This window comes from Pseudophryne corroboree, chromosome 8 (assembly GCF_028390025.1).
Source record: "Pseudophryne corroboree isolate aPseCor3 chromosome 8, aPseCor3.hap2, whole genome shotgun sequence".
Taxonomy (NCBI): domain Eukaryota; kingdom Metazoa; phylum Chordata; class Amphibia; order Anura; family Myobatrachidae; genus Pseudophryne; species Pseudophryne corroboree.
In genome coordinates this window covers 480,006,757-480,030,959 of record NC_086451.1, presented here as the reverse complement: position 1 = coordinate 480,030,959, position 24,203 = coordinate 480,006,757, and the positions used below count along the sequence as shown (strand labels likewise).

Here is a 24,203-nt window from a genome sequence, read left to right as displayed (position 1 = left end):
GAGCCTCTGGAAGATGGCTCACAACAACAATAACCCGAATTAGTTAACAATAACTATGTACAAGTATTGCAGACAATCCGCACTTGGGATGGGCGCCCAGCCTCCACTACGGACTACGAGAAATAGAATTATCGGTAAGTAAATTCTTATTTTCTCTGACGTCCTAGTGGATGCTGGGAACTCCGTAAGGACCATGGGGATTATACCAAAGCTCCCAAACGGGCGGGAGAGTGCGGATGACTCTGCAGCACCGAATGAGAGAACTCCAGGTCCTCCTCAGCCAGGGTATCAAATTTGTAGAATTTAGCAAACGTATTTGCCCCTGACCAAGTAGCTGCTCGGCAAAGTTGTAGAGCCGAGACCCCTCGGGCAGCCGCCCAAGAAGAGCCCACCTTCCGTGTGGAATGGGCTTTTACAGATTTTGGCTGTGGCAGGCCTGCCACAGAATGTGCAAGCTGAATTGTACTACAAATCCAACGAGCAATAGTCTGCTTAGAAGCAGGAGCACCCAGCTTGTTGGGTGCATACAGGATAAACAGCGAGTCAGATTTTCTGACTCCAGCCGTCCTGGAAACATATATTTTCAGGGCCCTGACTACGTCCAGCAACTTGGAGTCCTCCAAGTCCCTAGTAGCCGCAGGTACCACAATAGGCTGGTTCAGGTGAAACGCTGAAACCACCTTAGGGAGAAATTGAGGACGAGTCCTCAATTCTGCCCTGTCCGTATGAAAAATCAGGTAAGGGCTTTTACAGGATAAAGCCGCCAATTCTGACACGCGCCTGGCCGAAGCCAAGGCAAACAACATGACCACTTTCCACGTGAGATATTTTAAATCCACAGATTTAAGCGGTTCAAACCAATGTGATTTTAGGAACCCCAAAACTACATTGAGATCCCAAGGTGCCACTGGAGGCACAAAAGGAGGCTGTATATGCAGCACCCCCTTGACAAACGTCTGAACTTCAGGCACTGAAGCCAGTTCTTTCTGGAAGAAAATCGACAGGGCCGAAATCTGAACCTTTATGGATCCCAATTTGAGGCCCATAGACACTCCTGTTTGCAGGAAATGTAGGAATCGACCCAGTTGAAATTCCTCCGTAGGGGCCTTCCTGGCCTCGCACCAAGCAACGTATTTCCGCCAAATGCGGTGATAATGCTTTATGGTTACATCCTTCCTGGCTTTGATCAGGGTAGGGATGACTTCCTCCGGAATGCCTTTCTCTTTCAGGATCCGGCGTTCAACCGCCATGCCGTCAAACGCAGCCGCGGTAAGTCTTGGAACAGACAGGGTCCTTGCTGGAGCAGGTCCCTTCTTAGAGGTAGAAGCCATGGGTCCTCTGTGAGCATCTCTTGAAGTTCCGGGTACCAAGTCCTTCTTGGCCAATCCGGAGCCACGAGTATAGTTCTCACTCCTCTCCGTCTTATAATTCTCAGTACCTTGGGTATGAGAGGCAGAGGAGGGAACACATACACTGACTGGTACACCCACGGTGTTACCAGAGCGTCCACAGCTATTGCCTGAGGGTCCCTTGACCTGGCGCAATACCTGTCCAGTTTTTTGTTGAGGCGGGACGCCATCATGTCCACCTTTGGTTTTTCCCAACGGTTTACAATCATGTGGAAGACTTCTGGGTGAAGTCCCCACTCTCCCGGGTGGAGGTCGTGCCTGCTGAGGAAGTCTGCTTCCCAGTTGTCCACTCCCGGAATGAACACTGCTGACAGTGCTATCACATGATTTTCCGCCCAGCGAAGAATCCTTGCAGCTTCCGCCATTGCCCTCCTGCTTCTTGTGCCGCCCTGTCTGTTTACGTGGGCGACTGCCGTGATGTTGTCCGACTGGATCAGTATCGGCAGACCTTGAAGCAGAGGTCTTGCTTGGCTTAGAGCATTGTAAATGGCCCTCAACTCCAGAATATTTATGTGAAGTGATGTCTCCAGGCTTGACCACAAGCCCTGGAAATTTCTTCCCTGTGTGACTGCTCCCCAGCCTCGCAGGCTGGCATCTGTGGTCACCAGGACCCAGTCCTGAATGCCGAATCTGCGGCCCTCGAGAAGATGAGCACTCTGCAACCACCACAGGAGAGACACCCTTGTCCTTGGAGACAGGGTTATCCGCTGATGCATCTAAAGATGCGATCCGGACCATTTGTCCAGCAGGTCCCACTGGAATGTTCTTGCGTGGAATCTGCCGAATGGGATTGCTTCGTAGGAAGCCACCATTTTTCCCAGGACCCTTGTGCATTGATGCACTGATACTTGGCCTGGTTTTAGTAGGTTTCTGACTAGCTCGGATAACTCCCTGGCTTTCTCTTCCGAGAGAAACACCTTTTTCTGGACTGTGTCCAGGATCATTCCAAGGAATAGAAGACGCGTCGTCGGGATCAGCTGCGATTTTGGAATATTGAGAATCCAACCGTGCTGCCGCAACACTACTTGAGATAGTGCTACCCCGACTACCAATTTTTCCCTGGATCTTGCCCTTATCAGGAGATCGTCCAAGTACGGGATAACTAAAACTCCCTTCCTTCGAAGGAGTATCATCATTTCGGCCATTACCTTGGTAAAGACCCGGGGTGCCGTGGACAAACCAAACGGCAGCGTCTGAAACTGATAGTGACAGTTCTGTACCACAAACCTGAGGTATCCTTGGTGAGAAGGGTAAATTGGGACATGGAGGTAAGCCTCCTTGATGTCCAAAGACACCATATAATCCCCTTCTTCCAAGTTCGCAATCACCGCTCTGAGTGACTCCATCTTGAATTTGAACCTGTGTATGTAAGTGTTCAAGGATTTCAGATTTAAAATAGGTCTCACCGAGCCGTCCGGCTTCGGTACCACAAACAGCGTGGAATAATACCCCTGTCCCTGTTGCAGGAGGGGTATCTTGATTATCACCTGCTGGGAATACAGCTTGTGAATGGCTTCCAATACCGCCTCCCTGTCGGAGGGAGACGTCGGTAAAGCAGACTTTAGGGGAGTGCCTGAGTCCGCTTGTAAAGCCCCAGCGTCATGCTGAGGACTTGGCAGAAACGGGAGAGGGCTTCTGTTCCTGGGAACTGGCTGTTTGCTGCAGCCTTTTCCCTCTCCCTCTGCCACGGGGCAGAAATGAGGAGCCTTTTGCCCGCTTGCCCTTATGGGGCCGAAAGGACTGCGCCTGATAATACGGCGTCTTCTTATGTTGAGAGGCTACCTGGGGTAAAAATGTGGATTTCCCAGCAGTTGCCGTGGCCACCAGGTCTGATAGACCTACCCCAAATAACGCCTCCCCTTTGTAAGGCAATACTTCCATATGCCTTTTGGAATCAGCATCACCTGACCACTGCCTCGTCCATAACCCTCTTCTGGCAGAAATGGACAGCGCACTTACTCTTGATGCCAGTCGGCAAATATCCCTCTGTGCATCCCGCATATATAGAAATGCATCTTTCAAATGCTCTATAGTCAGTAATATACTGTCCCTATCCAGGGTATCAATATTGTCAGTCAGGGAATCCGACCAAGCCACCCCAGCACTGCACATCCAGGCTGAGGCGATTGCTGGTCGCAGTATAACACCCGTGTGAGTGTATATACATTTTAGGATATTCTCCTGCTTTCGGTCAGCAGGTTCCTTAAGGGCGGCCCTATCAGGAGACGGTAGTGCCACCTGTTTTGACAAACGTGTGAGCGCTTTATCCACCTTAGGGGGTGTTTCCCAACGTGCCCTATCCTCTGGCGGGAAGGGGTATGATGCTAATAACCTTTTAGGAATTATCAGTTTTTTATCGGGGGAAACCGACGCTTCATCACACACTTCATTTAATTCCTCAGATGCAGGAAAAACTACAGGCAGTTTTTTCTCACCAAACATAATACCCTTTTTAGTGGTACTTGTATTATCAGAAATATGTAAAACATTTTTCATAGCATCAATCATGTAACGTGTGGCCCTATTGGAAGTCACATTCGTCTCTTCATCGTCGACACTGGAGTCAGTATCCGTGTCGGCGTCTGTATCTGCCATCTGAGGTAACGGGCGTTTTAGAGCCCCTGATGGCTTTTGAGACGCCTAGACAGGCACGAGCTGAGTAGCCGGCTGTCTCATGTCATCAACCGTCTTTTGTAAAGAGCTGACACTGTCACGTAATTCCTTCCATAAGCTCAGCCACTCAGGTGTCGACTCGCTAAGGGGTGACATCTCCATTACAGGCAATTGCTCCGCCTCCACACCATTTTCCTCCTCATACATGTCGACACAATCGTACGACACACAGCATACACACAGGGAATGCTCTGATAGAGGACAGGACCCCACTAGCCCTTTGGGGAGACAGAGGGAGAGTATGCCAGCACACACCAGAGCGCTATATATATACAGGGATAACCTTATAGAAGTGTTTTTCCCCTTATAGCTGCTGTTTTATTTATACTGCGCCTAATTAGTGCCCCCCTCTCTTGTTTTACCCTTTTCTGTAGTGCAGGACTGCAGGGGAGAGTCAGGGAGACGTCCTTCCAGCGAAGCTGTGAGGGAAAATGGCGCCCGTGTGCTGAGGAGAAAAGTCCGCCGAGAAGGGGGCGGAGCCTTTCTCCCGCTTTTTGCTGTATTCTGGCAGGGGTTAAAATACATCCATATAGCCCTGGGGGTTATATGTGATGTATTTTCGCCAGCCAAGGTGTTTCTATTGCTGCTCAGGGCGCCCCCCCCCCAGCGCCCTGCACCCTCAGTGACCGGAGTGTGAAGTGTGCCTGAGGAGCAATGGCGCACAGCTGCAGTGCTGTGCGCTACCTTGGTGAAGACTGATGTCTTCTGCCGCCGATTTTCCGGACCTCTTCTTGCTTCTGGCTCTGTAAGGGGGCCGGCGGCACGGCTCTGGGACCGGACTCCGAGGCTGGGCCTGTGTTCGGTCCCTCTGGAGCTAATGGTGTCCAGTAGCCAAGAAGCCCAAGCTGGCTGCAAGCAGGCAGGTTCGCTTCTGCTCCCCTTAGTCCCTCGATGCAGTGAGCCTGTTGCCAGCAGGTCTCACTGAAAATAAAAAACCTAAAACTAAACTTTTACTAAGAAACTCAGGAGAGCCTCCTAGAATGCACCCTTCTCGGCCGGGCACAAAAATCTAACTGAGGCTTGGAGGAGGGTCATAGGGGGAGGAGCCAGTGCACACCAGGTAGTCCTAAAGCTTTACTTTTGTGCCCAGTCTCCTGCGGAGCCGCTATTCCCCATGGTCCTTACGGAGTTCCCAGCATCCACTAGGACGTCAGAGAAACATTAGGAACAGGCAATGAAAACAATGCATAGAATAATATTGAATAAAGTCTTACTAATTCTGTGGTTGCAACATGTTTCACGGACACGTCTGATTGGCTACAGGATGGTCTAGTCCAAGAAATGTCCTCATGCTTTGATTGGCTGCAGCTTGGTCTAGCCTTATGAATGTTCTCATGCTCTGATTGGCTACAATTCGGTTTAGACCAGTTGAATGTTCTACAGTCTGATTGGCTACAGGTCAGTTTACACCTGTGAATGTTCTAACACTCTGATTGGCTACAGGTAAGTTTACACCTGTGAATGTTCTATCTCTGTGATTGGTCTACTCCAGCTTATTACAAACTTCTATTAAAAATGTAAATATACTGTATAGAAAAGTTGGTTACTCCAAGTGAACCCCAAAAAGGCCATATACTGTTTCTAATGCCAAAACCTAAACTCTTGTATATGCACCATGCAGAAGTATGCCTGACGCACCGACCTTTGACACGAGATCAATGTTGAACCTGCGTCCTTCCCTGACAATATCAGAATAGGTGACGGCTTTGTGGCAGGTTGCAGCAGGGCTTGGCTCTGCGTTAGCGGCCGGGACGATGCTATCACTGGGTATCTGGTCACTTCCTGCGGACTCTTTCTGGTCACTGCTGGCTGCGTTCTCTGCGTCCTGAGTGTCCTGGATTTCTGCCGGAGCGTCCGGCTGGTCAGCAGATGGAGTCACCTGAGGGGCATCTTCATTGGTGGCATCTGGCAATGTGGAATCGGTGGTCAAACGTTCTAGATTCATCCCGAGTGCCCCAGCTTCCTCCACATCTCCAGAGTCTCCGTTCCTGTAAATGAAATAACAGTTTAGCCAGGGTGCGGGATTCCCTACGTCACGTCTCCGGCGTGGCGTCATTGTAGCTGTGTTTCAGCATAAAGTGAGACCGAGTATTTATAATATTACTGAAGAATAAATAGGTCACAAGTGCCCCTGACACCTACACATACCGGTGCCACGTTTGTCGATTCATTGGGTGCTAATGACGTTACTCTATCATACAGACAAAATGGCCGCTGCGTGCTGTGAGGGGAAATGTGAGGGCTTTACAAGGATTCTTCTTAATTATTACATTATTATATTGTAAAGTCTTCGGTTACATAAAAATTAAAACAAAAAGACCAATAATATTATCAGTGACAACATAATAGTAATATACAGCTATTGGCACACACAGATTTAGAAAGAGTGAAACCACCATTTAATACGGAAGAACTACTATGCGAAAACGCGGCTCCACGTTTAGGCCAGGCTCTCTAGAAAGTCATGCTGGAACTTGTAGTCCCACACGCGCCAGCTGGCTGCCTATGTTGCGCTCTCTGATCCCTGCCACTGCTGCTAAATGCGTCCGGTGTAAAATGACTTCTCTGCCTAATCCATCTGCCCTCAGAAACTCAATTACGCCTCTGATTTGCAGGAAGAAGACTAATCACGGAGATGAATTGTGCCGGCTGAGGATCTTCTCTCTCTAAGAAAAGACGACAATATTTCTTCTCAATTCACATCTATATTACAAAGATGAAAAATTGAGGCAAGGACCATTAATATTAATTTCTACTACAGGATACAATTATTTAAGAGGAAAAAAAGGTATTTTATGGGAAAATAAACCGTTAAACCTAATTAAGCGGATGGAGCCTCTGGGGGGCAACCAGCTGCTGCCACTGCAATGTAAATATAAGGACTAATCTTACAGGGGAGAGGAGAGGAGCCGGAGGATCCACACGTGCCCCCGTACACTGGGCGTGGCTACTAATGGGTGCCAGAGGCGGTAAAACAGCGGCAGCCCAGGGTCCTAGAGGGACAGGTGGAGGTAACAGGAATCAGGCAGGTAGAATGTTCTCAGAATCCTCTGTTCGCTGTTTCATTAAATTTTCCTCACTGTTGTCATATCAGCACAATTCAGTCCCGGCCACGTAAGGAAAGAGGGATGGGGGGGGGATCTTCTATTACAGGAGACGCCTAAAGTAACCCATTTCTTCACTATAACTCAAAGGTGTAAGGGGACCCTAACCTTCTGTAACGGGGGTGGTGTGCAGCCCCCAGTACATGTTACCACTGATCTGAACACCATTCACATAGCGCAGCCTCAGTTTTTGCTAGGGGTGTCAGACCAGGATTCTGGGGCACAGTCCCCGTGCACGGGTGAGATTGCAAATGTCTACGCAGCTATACTGAAGCACAGTTTTCAAGTACGTGTTATCTCCTATTGCAGTATAAATTCTGTACAGGGCTTCAGACCCCTTGTGTTGTCCTATAAAGTAATAATAATGACGCCTTTACTCTTACTGTAATTCAGCAGATTGAGCTCCTTACATAAATACCCCACTCTGTGTATTTAGTTCTGCAGTTGACCCCCATCCCGCCACCCTTTTAAAACAAATTAGGTGTGTTTTCTCTAACATAAGACAGGAAGGGCCTTATTCAGATTTGTTAACAAACCAGTTAGCAATTGGGCAAAACCACGTGCACTGCAGGTGGGGCCGATGTAACATGTGCAGAGAGAGTTAGATTTGGATGGGGTGTGTTCCAACTGAAATCTAAATTGCAGTGTAGAAATAAAGCAGCCAATATTTACCCTGCACAGAAACAATATAACCCTCCCAAATCTAACTCTCTCTGCACGTGTTACATCTGCCCCACCTGCACTGCACATTGTTTTGCCCAATCGCTAACTTTATTGGTTTGCTAACAACTCTGAATAAGTCCCTGTGGCAGGTTACAAAGGAGAATGCTGGTAAATCCCAATAATCCTGTGCTTGTTTCTTCAGATTGGTTATAATGTTTTATATAATTCTGCACTGCCTCATGTGACTTTCATGGCAACCATGGTCACATGATGTAGTGAGCAGTGAGGCTTCGGAATGTCTCTCTGAGCTCTGTCTGCTTTGTGTAATCTAAAAACCTTCCCTTCCTTCTCTCTTCTCTTCCATCAAATGACTGTGCTGTGTGTATGAGAAAGGCAGCCATAGCTGTTTGCCCTCCAGAAAGGTTTTGATCGGAGATAATTTCCCCGCCTTGCTGCACAGTAGAAGGGCAGCAAAGTAATATTACTATCAGATGCGTCCTGACCGGGTACGTATTAGCTGATTTTGGTCTTGCTTCATTTTTCTCCGCCACCCATAAGTGTACAGCGACCGAGCAGTAAATGCAGACAGGATGCATAATAATCGTTTAAAGAGTCCCTATATTATTGGTATGATCCCCACTTATATCCTGTGGGACACGAGTGTGAACCTAATATATAGCAGTGGATACAGAGGAGACACAACAGACCTCAGATAGAGACACAATCTCCGCGCACCGATCTCTGTCTACGCAGCAGAATCATCCAGTACAGAGCTGAGGAAACACACACAGAGCCGCGGGAGATTTCCATCCTGCTCAGTCATCCAGCAAATCCTAACAAACAGACTAAGAGTTACAGAACCGGTGCCGACCAGGGCGCACGCCTCTAAAGCTCTTCTTGCTGCGCCCAAACCGTCGCCATATTCACTGGGACGGACACAATGAGGGTAAATGCAGAGAAGGTGGTTTGTTTTTTATTTAGGTTAATGCTGTCGGGTTAATGAGGATTTCTGTTTGATAACATGCTTGCTGCACGACTTTGTGCCGAGCGCGCTCAGAGAAACGCGCCGGCTTTGCTTTCTGCCTCGTTGAGCGATGACTTTTCGTGTGTAATAGCCGGTGATGTGCAACAGAAAATCGACCTTATAAATAGGAGTCTTGGGGTTTATTCTGCTATTTAGTTTTAAAAGGCTCCTTAGTCGGTTTCCTTATTTATACTGTACGAGGAAAACAGAGCTTTCTACGGAGGGGTGAGATCTACTTTAGTAACGACGGCGGTTTACTTTCTATGATAAAGATGGCGGTTTGCGCTCAAATTACTTTCTAGAATAATAATGGCGTTTTTCCCTAAAATTACTTTCTATAATAAAGATGGCGGTTTGTGAGCAAATTACTTTCTAGAATAATGATGGCGGTTTGCGCGCAAATGACTTTCTAGAATAATGATGGCGGTTTGCACGCAAATGACTTTCTAGAATAATGATGGCGGTTTGCACGCAAATTACTTTCTAGAATAATGATGGCGGTTTGCACGCAAATTACTTTCTAGGAGAATAAAACTGTAAAATGTATAAATGTAAACGTAGCAGACATCATGAATATGCTTCAGAGTTAACCAAGTATAATTTCATAACTAATTTTATAATACACTGCTAAACTAATGAAGCTGCTTAAATTCTGGTGCAAGTTCTGTTATGTGTTTTAAATAGTTGTCAGAAATTTACTTTTTCTCAGAGTTCCACCCATCATGTACTTATATGTTGTATTTTATTTATATTTTTATATATATATATATATATATATATATATATATATATACATACACACACACACACACACACACACACACACATATATATATATATATATATATATATATATATATATATACACACACACACACACACACACACACACACACACACACATATATATATATATATATATATATATATATATATATATATATATATATATATATATATATATATATATATACATACACACACACATATACTGATTTTACCTTTATGGAGGAAAATATTTTGCAGCTCACTCAAATGTAGCACAGCAAGTTCATGTAACCTAATGCTGTCAGATAATAGATATATATTTGTGGAAAACATTGTTCCATGCACACTGACATATTTCTGGGAGTGTCCTGCACACATTCTGATTCGTTCACTTTCACATAAACTGCTCTGCAGCAGCTGATACATTGTTCCATATCGCAGATATAAATTAACAGAACATGGAATCCCCTCTATGATGGGTATCATGGTGACAGCGTCCTATCTGCACACAGTAATGATCAAGTATCCGTGTGTTTTGGTGGAAACAGGTTTAAACATTTCAATGATTCTATTTTCTATTTGAATGGTGTCAATAAGGGGGTTACGTCTAGCCTGCGTACACTGGAAACGGGGGTCCGCCAGAGCCCCCGGTATCTCTGGGACAGGTCAGATAAGGTGGAACGATCTCTGCTTTTATCCTGTTGATCCCGCGCATAGGTCCAGTCTGTAACGTGCTTCTATACACACGGGGAATGTTCCTCTGCACAGCAGCGTCCCGGCAGCTTCCTGTAACAGGACTGAGGCGAGAGACAACGGACAACCCGCTGTGGATTGGGAAGAAATCCCCCTGTAATCCCATTCATCGTCTATGTACATAGCTACGTCTGTGGGCTGGAGACGATATAGCATTTTCCTGCACATTGCTGGCGCGCCCCCGGCAGACCCTCCCCTCTGTGTTCTTCCACCAGTTGCTGGAATGACACATTACACAATGTGGGAGATTGATTGTTTACATAAAATTACAAAATCGGCATTTGCCTGGGAAGTGCCGGCGCGCTCTCCAGAACTACCTGCTCCGCCTGCTTTATGTGGAGCGGTCATAATATTTATGAGCAAATTTCCTCAAGGACTCTCCAGCCACAAAGCTAAGGAAGAATATTACAGAGTATAAACAACAGCTGTTACTATTTCCCCTTCTTTCAATGCACCAATAAATACACTTTGTAATTTGAATTTCACTTGACGGTGTCAGTCGTCAATGTACACGCAGCGTCTGCGCCAGGTGAGACTCGCCACTTCTGGAGGGAGCGACTGCGCAATTCCTATCCACGTCCTGAAGCTGCCCAGAGATTGCCAGCGTTTGGTGTATAGCGTAAAATATAACAATAGTATATCAGAAGTCACTGAAGAGCACACAAAGGCACGGGCGTGCGCGCCAATAATTATCTCCTTAGCCAAAGCTCCATTCCAGTCTACGCATCCTCTTATCAAAGTGTGAGAAGAACCGAACGTTTTCTATTCCAGTGCATAATATACTGTATGTGTTCTCTAGGAGTGCGAAACAGACTCTTCTAAAGCACAGATGGCTTATTCCACTGCAAAGTCCCCATTTATCAGTATATTACACACTGACATTGCTCTGAAAGGTGAGTATTCATCTACTCATGGAAAACATGGAATATATATAGATATATAGATATATATATATATATATAGCACCGCTGAAGTGCTACATCTGATTAAATATAAAATCAAACATTATACCTATAACAATAAAATATATTTTTTTTACATAATCACTGCTGCAATGCAATAATACCGAACAGACGGTGAACTTAATTATACTGTATTATAAACAAATTGAACAACATACCAGTAAGTGAAAAATATATATAAGGGGTTAAGCATAAAACAAATTGAGATAATTACTAGAAATAGGTTCAAATGATCAAAATCAGCTGAACTAAACTATAATGACAAAACAAAACTTAACTGTTAGGGGGAGATTTATCAAAGTATGGAGAGAGAGATAACGCAGAGAAAGAGAAAGTACCAACCAATCAGCTCCTGTCATTTTTCAAACACACCCTGTAACATGGCAGTTAGGAGCTGATTGGTTCGTACTTTATCTCTCTCTCCAAGCTGTGATACATTTCCCTCTAGTCACCATATGACAGTGTCACTATATATCGGGGGAATAGTCACTTGTATCCGGAACATAACAGTCCCATACTGGAGAGAAGAGCCAAGTCATTAAAGTGTTGCAAAGAAAACACAATGGCCCTCATTCCGAGTTGATCGCTCGCTAGCTACTTTTTGCAGCCGTGCAAACGCATAGTCGCCGCCCACGGGGGAGTGTATTTTCGCTTTGCAAGTGTGCAGACGCGTGTGCAGCTGAGCGGGGCGAAAAAGTTTTGTGCAGTTTCTGAGTAGCTCTGGACTTACTCAGCCGCTGCGATCACATCAGCCTGTCCGGGCCCGGAATTGACGTCAGACACCCGCCCTGCAAACGCCTGACACGCCTGCGTTTTCCCTACCACTCCCAGAAAACGGTCAGTTGACACCCATAAACGCCTTCTTCCTGTCAATCTCCTTGCGATCGGCTGTGCGAATGGAATCGTCGCTAGAAGAATTGCACAGCAACAATGCTGTTTGTACCCGTACGAAGCGCGTGCGCATTGCGGTGCATATGCCTGCGCAGTAGTAACCTGATCGCTGCGCTGCAAAAATCGGCAGCGTGCGATCAACTTGGAATGACCCCCAATGTGCGGGATGTAATGGAGGCCAGGTTGCCAAACGTGCGTGATTCTGTCCGAACTCTGTTGTTTTTTTAAAGGGTCAATCATTTATATGGCAATGGTAAATGATTGCCCCATTAAAAAAAATGTCCAAGATAAGCCAGAAAACGTCCAAGACCGCCTAGAATACTGCGTAAGTTGCATTGCAGAGTATCCTGGCTGCGCATTACCAGCAATAAGGAGCGCCGTGTGCAGTCAGAGATAGCAGCGAAAAAACAGAAACTAATCACCGGAACAGTGATATAACGCATTTGCAACAATACCGTGTATGTAATAAATCACTGGCCCTAGTACTGACCGAGGGCTCAATAGTGTGTGTTTGACGCGTTTCATGCGGAGACTGAAAACTTCATCTGATGCAACATCTGGCTCTTTGGTCTGCAATATATATTTTTGCTGCTTCTATGCCGAGATTGCACCTGGTCGTTGTAGTACATTTATAGGGTTTACTACAGCTTAGCTATCACAGAAAAATGTCCGCAATCTTCTAGCATAATCTAATAACTTGTGGTGACAGCAATTTATTCTTACCTTTGTCATGCTGGCCCTTTCAAGCTACAAGATACCTAAAAAACGTGGCTACAGATAATCGCATAGAAGCAATCTGATTGTTTTTAAAAAACGTGACATCTCTGGATCAAAACAGCGTCTAGCCCAGTACAATATCCCTGAACAGTACAGCACCTTCCTGCCCGTACAGCAACGTGACGCTAGCAGAGCTTACTGAGGCCACTGCGCAGAGCTTATTACTGATCAGGAAAGGCAACGCAGAACATTATACACAATATACAGGAGTGCAGGGAAAAGGCCGGATCATCAGCGGTGATTCTAGAGTAGCGCCACAAACAAAACGTTATTAGATGAAACAACCGGGAAGAGGTTGCAGCACAAAGCGCAGCCTGACGCTCGCGTCACTGGTTCTACGCACAGTGCGATTTCCACAGGAGTTGTACTGAGCAAATGCTCATAGGAGATGTAGATACAGTAACACATTTCTAGTTTGCAAATATCAGTAACACAACACTAATTATTTATATGTATTTTACAAATCCCCCCAAACAAGGTGTTGGGGAAATCCACAATTTCATAGTCAGATAGTGAATGAACGATGGTAAATCTGTGTTTTATCCAGAAACACAAAGTGATATAAAGGTCTTACCTGGAATAAGTGAATATTTCTATGTTCTGGATGGTTGTGTCGTTCTGGTTCAGGGGAATCTGTTCTTCATTCTCTGCTGTATGTTCTGTACTGGCCACGCGTTCCTCCACGCCACATTCTCTCTGCCGGCAGGATATAACACAGAGGTATACAGAGTAAGCAGGGACATGTCCATAGCCCCAGTGCTTCTCAAACTAATTGGATTCACGGCGCCCCAGAGTATTAGAATTATTTTCACGCCAAGTTTCTTATTGAGAAATTTAGACAGAAATATTAAATTAAATAAATTATGTCATCCTTAGGTTCACATGTGTGATGGCGGACACGATGTGCTTCTATTTGTGCACATATATTATGATTGACAGCCTCCAGCGCAGGGTTTGCTTATTACATTGACCATAAATAATGTGAATTGGTCCTGGACCACCAATCCGAGGCCCCCCTGCAAGTGCCCTGAGGCACCCCAGGGTACACGGAACACAGTGTGAGGACCACTGCCATAGCCTATAATAAAATATATATATATATATATATACACACACACATACATACAGGTTGAGTATCACTTATCCGTATATATATATTTTATATATATATATATATATATATATATATATTGAATATAAATAAAAACCAAAATAAATAAATGAAAAAAATAAATAAACATAATAGAAATTAGGTATGTCACTTCCTTTGTTGTGTATGTTCTTGAAATAGGTAGCATAAACCGAAACGTTGAACAAGTAGACACATTTTGGGACATCTAAGGAGTTCCAGACAATTTGCTTTTTGTGTGTGTGTGTGTGTATGTATGTGTATATATATATCACAGTATATACATATACAGAAGTGGTATGACGTTTGGGAAATACTATTCTACAGTAATATATATTGCACAAGCAGCAAAGACCAAGCCGCTGGTCTCCGCAATATCACATATCCTGTTATTATATACATGCTCAGTATCCCTTAATCAAAATGCCAGAAGTGTTTTGGATTTTCGTATTTTGGAATATATACAGATTAGATATCCTGGGGATGGGTCCCAAGTCTAAAAACGAGATGCACACTCTGGAGCTAATTTTATACAATATTTTTAATCATTTTGTGCATAAAACAAATTTTGTGCACATAGGGGGTAATTCAGAGTTGATCGCAGAAGGAAATTTGTTAGCAGTTGGGCAAAACCATGTGCAGTGCAGGTGGGGCAGATGTAACGTGTGCAGAGACAGTTAGATCTGGGTGGGTTATATTGTTTCTGTGCAGGGTAAATACTGCCTGCTTTATTTTTACACTGCAATTTGAACACAACACACCCAAATCTAACTCTCTCTGTACAGGTTACATCTGCCCCCCCTGCAGTGCACATGGTTTTGCCCAACTGCTAACAAATTTGCTGCTGCGATCAACTCAGAATTAGACCCATAATCCAAATTTTTTTTTGTTTCTTTATACAAACTAATTGTTGCAAAGAAGATTCCAACCCCAATTTAATTGTATACAAAGCTAATCATCGCTTCACATCAGCCATCAGCCAGCGTTCGCAGGCATCAGTCAGAATGCGATTCAGTCACTGGGTCAGAGTACCAAGGGCTTGGTCACCCGTAGATCCGGACGTTGGCGCTGACGGTCAGAGACTGGATAAAGCGGAGTGTGGGCAGGGCAGCGCTTCCATCTGAGCCTGAAGCAGTTGCCGGCCTCTGTCATTATTAGACTTCTGCGGTCGTAATTAAGCTAACAAACTGAACGAGTTTTCACTACTAGCCACAACACTTACCTTGTTGTCTTCAATCCAGGTCTGTAACCCTGAGAAAGTGAAACTGGCCCAATTCCCACCATAATAATTTCTCCTGCAAGATGTGGGGGGAAAAAAAATAATAGGTCTACGTTAAAAGGATCTAATAAAAAAAAAAAAAAAGTACTCTGTAATTAATCTGGGCCTGTCTGAGTATCTGATGATTTGTGTTATAGAGAAATATAAATGTACAGACAGAGATTCACTTAGAATTCAGCAGACAGAAAGTTCAGATTAACGTTTATGTGTCTTGGCAGCATTCCGCTGTAGGTATATTCATATATCCAAATATAATAATTAGACAAAACATATGGTATAAATGACAGTATTTAACTAAGAGGGAATTAGTTTGATGAAAGTAGCAAAACTCAGAAGTTCACCGTAAAGTACATTATTCTATTTATACATTAATAGAGAAAACTATTATCCAAAGAGTGAGACTGGCCCAGTACAACCCGTTACATCTAATCACTGACCAAGATCATCTCATGTAAGAGGTAACAAAGGACGCTGGTGACAGAGGTCAACGCACAGGTGAAAGGATGATCCAGGTCAGGATAACGTTGGAGAACAACTATCACAGTACTTAGCGGGGGAGCGGCATTGACAACTGCGTGCTGGAAAAGGATGGCATAGGAAACTTAGGTATCTATTTACTAAGCATTGCAGAGAGATAAAGTACCAGACAATCAGCTCCTAACTGCCACGTTACAGGCTGAGTTTAAAAAATGACACTTAGGAGCTGATTGCTTGGCAATTTATCTCTCTCCGCTTTATGTTTGCTGATTACCTGCCCAAGGTTAGTCAGGGGCAAAGAAGTGAGTCAGTTCCAGAGGCGTAACTAGGGTAGGGCGAGTGGGGCACGTGCCCTGGGCGCCTTGGCAGGCCCAGGAGAGGGGGGGGGGGCGCGGCCGGCGGCCAGGGCATCATGCACCACTCACCCCCATCACGCCGAAATGTGAGGGGAGGAGAGCGCAGCGTCTCTCCCTCCCCTCGCCACCGCTGTGTCCGGTCTCCGGCGGCGTTAGCCAATCAGAGCTTGCGGACCGGCTCCTGATTGGCTGTCGGTCCGCGAGCTCTGATTGGCTAGCGAACCGGCGCCACATAGCCGCCGCCCGAGACCTGGAGCAGTGAGGGGCAGGAGAGGCGCTGCGCTCTCCTCCCCCCACATAGCAGAGGGAAGCGCCGCAGCGGTGAGTGACTGACGGGGGAGGAGGAGAGTCTTGTAACTGGCACTGTGGGGCATGTATCTGGCACTGTGGGGCATGTAACTGGCACTGTGGGGCATTGTAACTGGCACTGTGGGGCATTGTAACTGGCACTGTGGGGCATTGTATCTGGCACTGTGGGGCATTGTATCTGGCACTGTGGGGCATTGTATCTGGCACTGTGGGGCATGTATCTGGCACTGTGGGGCATGTATCTGGCACTGTGGGGCATGTATCTGGCACTGTGGGGCATGTATCTGGCACTGTGGGGCATGTATCTGGCACTGTGGGGGCATGTAACTGGCACTGTGGGGCATGTAACTGGCACTGTGGGGCATGTAACTGGCACTGTGGGGCATGAAGCTGGCACTGTGGGGCATTGTAACTGGCACTGTGGGGCATTGTATCTGGCACTGTGGGGCATTGTATCTGGCACTGTGGGGCATTGTATCTGGCACTGTGGGGCATTGTATCTGGCACTGTGGGGCATGTAACTGGCACTGTGGGGCATGTAACTGGCACTGTGGGGCATATATCCGGCACTGTGGGGCATTGTAACTGGCACTGTGGGGAATTGTAACTGGCACTGTGGGGCATGTAACTGGCACTGTGGGGCATGTAACTGGCACTGTGGGGCATTGTATCTGGCACTGTGGGGCATTGTATCTGGCACTGTGGGGCATGTAACTGGCACTGTGGGCCATTTTCAGTGGCCACACCCCTTCTGGTGCGTGGCCATTTTCCATCTCGCCCTGGGCTCCGAAAACCCTAGTTACGCCTCTGGTCAGTACCCTGCAGAATTCTGCAGAGCTCCTTCAAAAATTGTGCGCAAATGTACCTAGAAGAATTGGTGCTGTTTTGAAGGCAAAGAGCGGTTACACCAAATATAGATTTGATTTAGATTTCTCTTCTGTTCACTCACTTTGCATTTTGTCAATTACTAAAAATAAATTATTAACACTTCTATTTTTTTAAAGCTCTCTCTCTCTCTCTCTCTATATATATACCGTATATACTCGAGTATAAGCCGACTTTTTCAGCACTTTTTTTTGTGCTGAAAAAGCCACCTCAGCTTATACTCGAGTCAGCTTTATGTGCCAGATATGCCCCACAGTGCTAGATACTTACCCTCCGTCGCTCCCGCGCTGTCTTCTGAAGGAGGGACACAGAGAGCGCAGCGCGCGGCTCTCCTGTGTCCCTCCTGCATCTCCAGCGCCGTCTGAGTGGTAAAGGAAGTGCACGAACCGGCACTTCCTTTAACACACGCCGCTGCCGCTGGAGATGCAGGAGGGACACAGAAGAGCCGCGCGCTGCGCTCTCTGTGTCCCTCCTTCAGAAGACAGCGCGGGAGCGACGGAGGGTAAGTATCTAGCACTGTGGGGCATATCTGGCACACCTGGCACTGTGGGGCATATCTGGCACACCTGGCACTGTGGGGCATATCTGGCACTGTGGGGCACATCTGGCACTGTGGGGCACATCTGGCACTGTGGGGCACATCTGGCACTGTGGGGCACATCTGGCACTGTGGGGCATATCTGGCACATCTGGCACTGTGGGGCACATCTGGCACATCTGGCACTGTGGGACATATCTGGCACACCTGGCACTGTGGGGCATATCTGGCACACCTGGCACTGTGGGACATATCTGGCACACCTGGCACTGTGGGACATATCTGGCACACCTGGCACTGTGGGGCACATCTGGCACTGTGGGGCACATCTGGCACACCTGGCACTGTGGGACATATCTGGCACACCTGGCACTGTGGGACATATCTGGCACTGTGGGGCATATCTGGCACTGAGGGCTGTGTACGGCTAGAGCTGCATTTCCCACCCTAGGCTTATACTCGAGTCAATATGTTTTCCCAGGTTTTGTGGTAAAATGAGGTGCCTCGGCTTATATTCGGGTTGACTTATACTCGAGTATATACGGTATATATATATATATATATATATATATATATATATATATATATACACGCACATATACACACATGCACACTAAATGATGAAACAACATAACCATAATGTCTGTGTTGCCCAAAAGGAGCAACAGTTTACTTGCTCCGTCAGGCTCCATCACGCAAAACACTTGAATTCCGCCCATAGAGCTGAGGAGCAGCGTTAGCCTTTTATTATATAGGATACACACACTGTATATTTACACGTAGCCAGAGTAATTAAACATTTATTTCTGCTGCCACTGTAAATCCATTGGGTAAAGCCGCTTTGACAAATAACGGGTTAGTAAATCGGCCCATTAATGTTTTTCCCAGAAGCAAGACGCACAATAAAATTCGCTGACCGAAGACCCAATGTTACTTGTGGGAACGAAATTAATTTTTAATAAAGTAGCACAAAAAAAGAAAGAAAAAAACAATCGACTTTCTGGCGGCCGTTTTTACCGTGAGCCCCAGAAGTTGAGGCCTGGATGTCGATCGCCACGTTTTGAATTGCAAATGACTTTTCTAAATCGCTTAATGTCTATTCTTGAAATTTCACATGTCAACATCTCATTAATATCTCCGGTGAATGTGGCTTTTCTGAAGAGAAGCACAGGCTACGTTTACTGAGATGGATAGCTGGCACACAGCGCCGGGCCTCCTTCAATTACAATTTGGCAGAAGCTGACTTTAGTTTCAAATCAGTCGGCAGGAATTTATGACAAGTGGGCAATCAAGGGCCTATTCTGCATAAGATTAGCTGCTGCTGATGGCGGGGCTGGGCCTGTGTATATAAATCAACAAAGGTGTTACTCAGTGCTTTTTAATGGACCTCGTCTGTACCATTAGTTGCCGCCACTTGCTTGTACATTCAGAAACGCACGCTGGAGAGTAAAGGCGTCGTTGTATAAGGGCTACAAAGTGGCACAGTGATGCCTGCACTAACAGTAAGCTGACTATGCGCCTAACTAAGACCTGATCGCTGCGTGCGTTTTCACACAGCAGCCGATCAGGTCTGAACTGCGCATGTGCCGACGCCGCAGTGCGCCGGCGCATGCCAGACGGCCGTCTCAGCCCTGCGATCGCCTCTGCCTCATTGACAGGCTGAGGCGGTCGCTGGGCGGGAGGGGGCGGGCCGGCGGCGTTTGGCCCACCGTTTTAGGGATGCGGTCCAGGCAACGCAGGCGTGCCCGGACCGTTGGGAGTGCGGGCCGCGGCGGCTGCGTGATGTCACAAGCAGCCGCTGCGATCCGGACAGCGACTAATAGCTCCCACCCAGCGCGCAAGAGTTGCGCTGGTAGGGAGCTACTCTTCAAATACAAAAACATCGCTGCTGTGCGATGCTTTTGTACTTGTGCATTGGGCCTGACATGCGGGGCGGACTAGCTCTGTGCTGGGCGTCCCCCCATATATCAGGGAAGCTGATCATAGATGTGATAAATTTAGCACATCTACGATCAGGTCTGAATTAGGCCCCATGTGCGGTTAGAAAGGCATAGCGTATCTGTGCGGTTAGAAAGGCATAGCGTATCTGTGCGGCCCTTTTACTCAGCGTTATACGGGTCCGTAGTCACAGAACGCTTCTGCGTATTCAATGTGAACAGACCTCACATTAGTGATAAAATGATCAATATAAGGAGCAATGGTTACAGCGGATATAGGGGGTCATTCCGAGTTGATCGCTAGCTGCCGTTGTTCGCTGCGTAGTGATCAGTGTAAAAAACGGATAATCTGCGAAAGCGTATCCACCGCAATGCACACGTGCGTCGTGCAGGTACAAAGAGCTTTGTGGTTTAGCACAGGTTCTAGCGACGTTTTCAGTCGCACTGTCGGCCGCAAGAAGATTGACAGGAAGGGGGTTTTTCTGGGTGTCAACTGACCGTTTTCAGGGAGTGTTTGGAAAAAACGCAGGCGTGCCAGGGAAAACGCAGGCGTGGCTGGGCGGGTGTGTGACGTCAAAAGCCGTCCCTCCAACGTTAGAATCAACGCACACGAAGAGTAAGTCCAGGGCTTGTCTTGTTTTGCACAAAATATTTTTGCAGGCGCTCTGCTGCACAGGCGTTCGCACTTCTGCAAAGCGAAAAAACACTCCCCGGTGGGCGGCGACAATGCGTTTGCACGGCTGCTAAAAACTGCTAGCAAGCGAGCAACTCGGAATGACCCCCATAAACTCCAGACGGGAGCGCAGTCATTCCGGTGAGCCCAAAGCAGTGCAATGCACAAATAGTTATATAACCACTCAAGACGGGTACCCTGAGATCAGCACCTCAGCTGATCCCCAATGCAGAAACAATCCCTACATAACAGAAACAATTCCAGAAGGACCTACCTTATGTAAGAAATGTTTTCACTTATTTTACATTGTACATGTGTCCTCATACACCTGGACCCGATACGCCATATGGCGCGACCGCACTGCGCCAAACACTGTCGCTTCTTATTCTGCCCAAATGTGCGTCTCTGTAGCAATGGGATGTGAGAATACCGCTCCGTGAGACTGCACTGAGTAATGTGATATATGACACTTCTACACGGAGCACAACGGAACTTGTATTGGAAAAAAGCTGCGGCTGCTACATTGTAGCACGTGGTGTACAGACTCAGTCACATAGACATACACTTGTCATGTATCACATTACTCAGAGCAGTCTCATGTAGCGGCTTTGTCACAACTTAAAGCTTCTAAGGCGCAAACTCACCAAAAAATAAGATTTTACTCACCGGTAAATCTATTTCTCGTTGTCCGTAGTGGATGCTGGGACTCCATAAGGACCATGGGGAATAGCGGCTCCGCAGGAGACTGGGCACAACTAAAGAAAGCTTTAGGACTACCTGGTGTGCACTGGCTCCTCCCACTAAGACCCTCCTCCAGACCTCAGTTAGGATACTGTGCCCGGAAGAGCTGACACAATAAGGAAGGATTTTGAATCCCGGGTAAGACTCATACCAGCCACACCAATCACACCGTATAACTCGTGATACTATACCCAGTTAACAGTATGAAATATAACTGAGCCTCTCAACAGATGGCTCAACAATAACCCTTTAGTTAGGCAATAACTATAAACAAGTATTGCAGACAATCCGCACTTGGGATGGGCGCCCAGCATCCACTACGGACTACGAGAAATAGATTTACCGGTGAGTAAAATCTTATTTTCTCTGACGTCCTAAGTGGATGCTGGGACTCCGTAAGGACCATGGGGATTATACCAAAGCTCCCAAACGGGCGGGAGAGTGCGGATGACTCTGCAGCACCGAATGAGCAAACTCTAGGTCCTCCTCAGCCAGGGTATCAAACTTGTAGACTCTTACAAAAATGTTTTGACCCGACCAAGTAACAGCTCGGCAAAGTTGTAAAGCCGAGACCCCTCGGGCAGCCGCCCAAGAAGAGCCCACTTTCCTCGTGGAATGGGCTTTTACAGATTTAGGGTGCGGCAGTCCAGCCGCAGAATGTGCAAGTTGAATCGTGCTACAGATCCAGCGAGCAATCGTCTGCTTAGAAGCAGGAGCACTCAGCTTGTTGGGTGCATACAGGATAAATAGCGAGTCAGTTTTCCTGACTCCAGCCATCCTGGAACATATACTTTTCAGGGCCCTGACTACGTCCAGTAACTTGGAATCCTCCAAGTCCCAAGTAGCTGCAGGCACCACAATAGGTTGGTTCACATGAAAAACTGATACCACCTTAGGAAGGAATTGGGAACGAGTCCTCAATTCCGCCTTATCCATATAAAATACAGATAAGGGCTTTTGTATGACAAAGCCGCCAATTCTGATACACGCCTGGCCGACGCCAAGGCCCACAGCATGACCACTTTCCACGTGAGGTATTATAGCTCCACGGATTTAAGTGGCTCAACCCAATGCGACTTCAGGAAATCCAACACCACGTTGAGATCCCACGGTGCCACTGGAGGCACAAACGGGGGCTGACTATGCAGCACTCCCTTAACAAAAGTCTGAACTTCAGGCAGTGAAGCCAGTTCTATTTTGGAAGAAAATCGATAGAGCCGAAATCTGGACCTTAATGGAACCCAATTTTAGGCCCATAGTCACCTCTGACTGTAGGAAGTGCAGAAATCGACCTAGCTGAAATTTCTCCTTTGGGGCCTTCCTGGCCTCACAGCACGCAACATATTTCCGCCATATGCGGTGATAATGGTTTGCGTTCACTTCTTTCCTAGCTTTAAATAGCGTAGGGATAACTTCCTCCGAAATGCCCTTTTCCTTCAGGATCCGGCGTTCAACCACCATGCCGTCAAACGCAGCCGCGGTACGTCTTGGAACAGACAGGCCCCCTGCTGCAGCAGGTCCTGTCTGAGCGGCAGAGGCCATGGGTCCTCTGAGATCATTTCTTGGAGTTCTGGGTACCAAGCTCTTCTTGGCCAACCCGGAACAATGAGTATAGTTCTTACTCCTCTCCTTCTTATTATTCTCAATACCCTGGGTAAGAGAGGCAGAGAAGGGAACACATACACCGACTGGTACACCCACCAGGGACGTGCAGTCAGGGGAGGCAGGGGAGGCAGTGCCTCCCCTGTCACTAATGATTAAAATAATACAAAGAAGATACATAAGACATATATTCTGTGTCAGATGTACCCTCTTTGTATTATCATAATCATTGTAGTCCGCATGTACTACATTTGGGAGGCACTGACAGCTAGTGCCTCCCGTAACCAGTGGGAACGGGACAAAGCGGGGGCGGGGCCATGTGCTGGGCTGTAAAAGCCCATTACAAAAAGAGTGGAAAGCGGCACTTATACAAGTGCCTCACTAGCAGGGAAAGCACGCCCCTGCTAGCGAGGCACCTGTGATTGGACAGCAGATCCAGTGCTGGATCCGCTGGTCCAATCACATAGACGCGGCGGGGAGAAGTGGCGGCGGGACACGTCAGGCACTGCTCCAGCTGCAGCGCGCCGGGATGCCGAGGAGACAGAGTGCATGCGGCGCTGACTATGAGCGGCTCCCCCCTCCCTGCCTCCTTACTCACAGCACTGTTCTTGCAGCGGTACATGGAGAAGGGGGGAGAGCAGAAGATAGCACCGCGAGAGCCAGGTGCAGAGAGCTAGGAGTGCTTTATGCAGCGGGTGGCGCTAACTCCCTTCCTCCACTGCTCTCTCCCAGGGAGCAGCACTGACACCTCTGCGGAAGGCACATATGCCCAGGCCAGGACCCAGGTGAGGGGGGGTGAGTGAATGAAAGTAACGTGGGAAGGGGGGCAGCTCACACCCACAGATCACCACTGTACACCAGCTAGTGTCGGGCTGGCTTTGGAGCCTGCTGCTTGATGGTGAGGGGTTATTTTTATAAAAAGGGGCGTGGTCACATATCCGTGATTAAGCCACGCCCCCGACTGTGCCAAGTCTCCTGCAATCTGACTGCTACTTTGCTGACACTGGCTCCTGCAGTGTGAGCTGACACCTCCAGCCTGGAGGTACCTACTGTGGTAATGTGTGTGTGCCTCGGTATGAGTGTGTGCCTCAGTGTGTCTGTGTGTCTCAGTAAAAGTGCGAGTGCCTCAGTGTAAGTGTGTGTGCGTGTCTCAGTATGAGTGTGTGTCTCAGTATGAGTGTGTGCGCCTTAGTGTGAGTGTCAGTGTGCGTGTCTCAGTATGAGTGTGTGTGCCTCAGTGTGAGTGTCAGTGT

The 24,203-nt window shown here is 47.2% G+C and overlaps 1 protein-coding gene across 1 annotated transcript in view; it reads right to left on the bottom strand.

Annotated features, from left to right (window-relative positions):
- Positions 1 to 24,203, bottom strand: part of CHM (CHM Rab escort protein) — a 182,708-nt gene that overhangs the window by 92,460 nt on the left and 66,045 nt on the right. The window contains exons 3-5 of the mRNA XM_063938649.1: positions 15,376 to 15,448; positions 13,599 to 13,720; positions 5,683 to 6,070 (exon numbers count right to left, since the gene is read on the bottom strand). Of these exons, the coding sequence (XP_063794719.1) occupies positions 5,683 to 6,070; positions 13,599 to 13,720; positions 15,376 to 15,448 (583 nt within the window). The remainder of the gene's footprint in view (positions 1 to 5,682; positions 6,071 to 13,598; positions 13,721 to 15,375; positions 15,449 to 24,203) is intronic.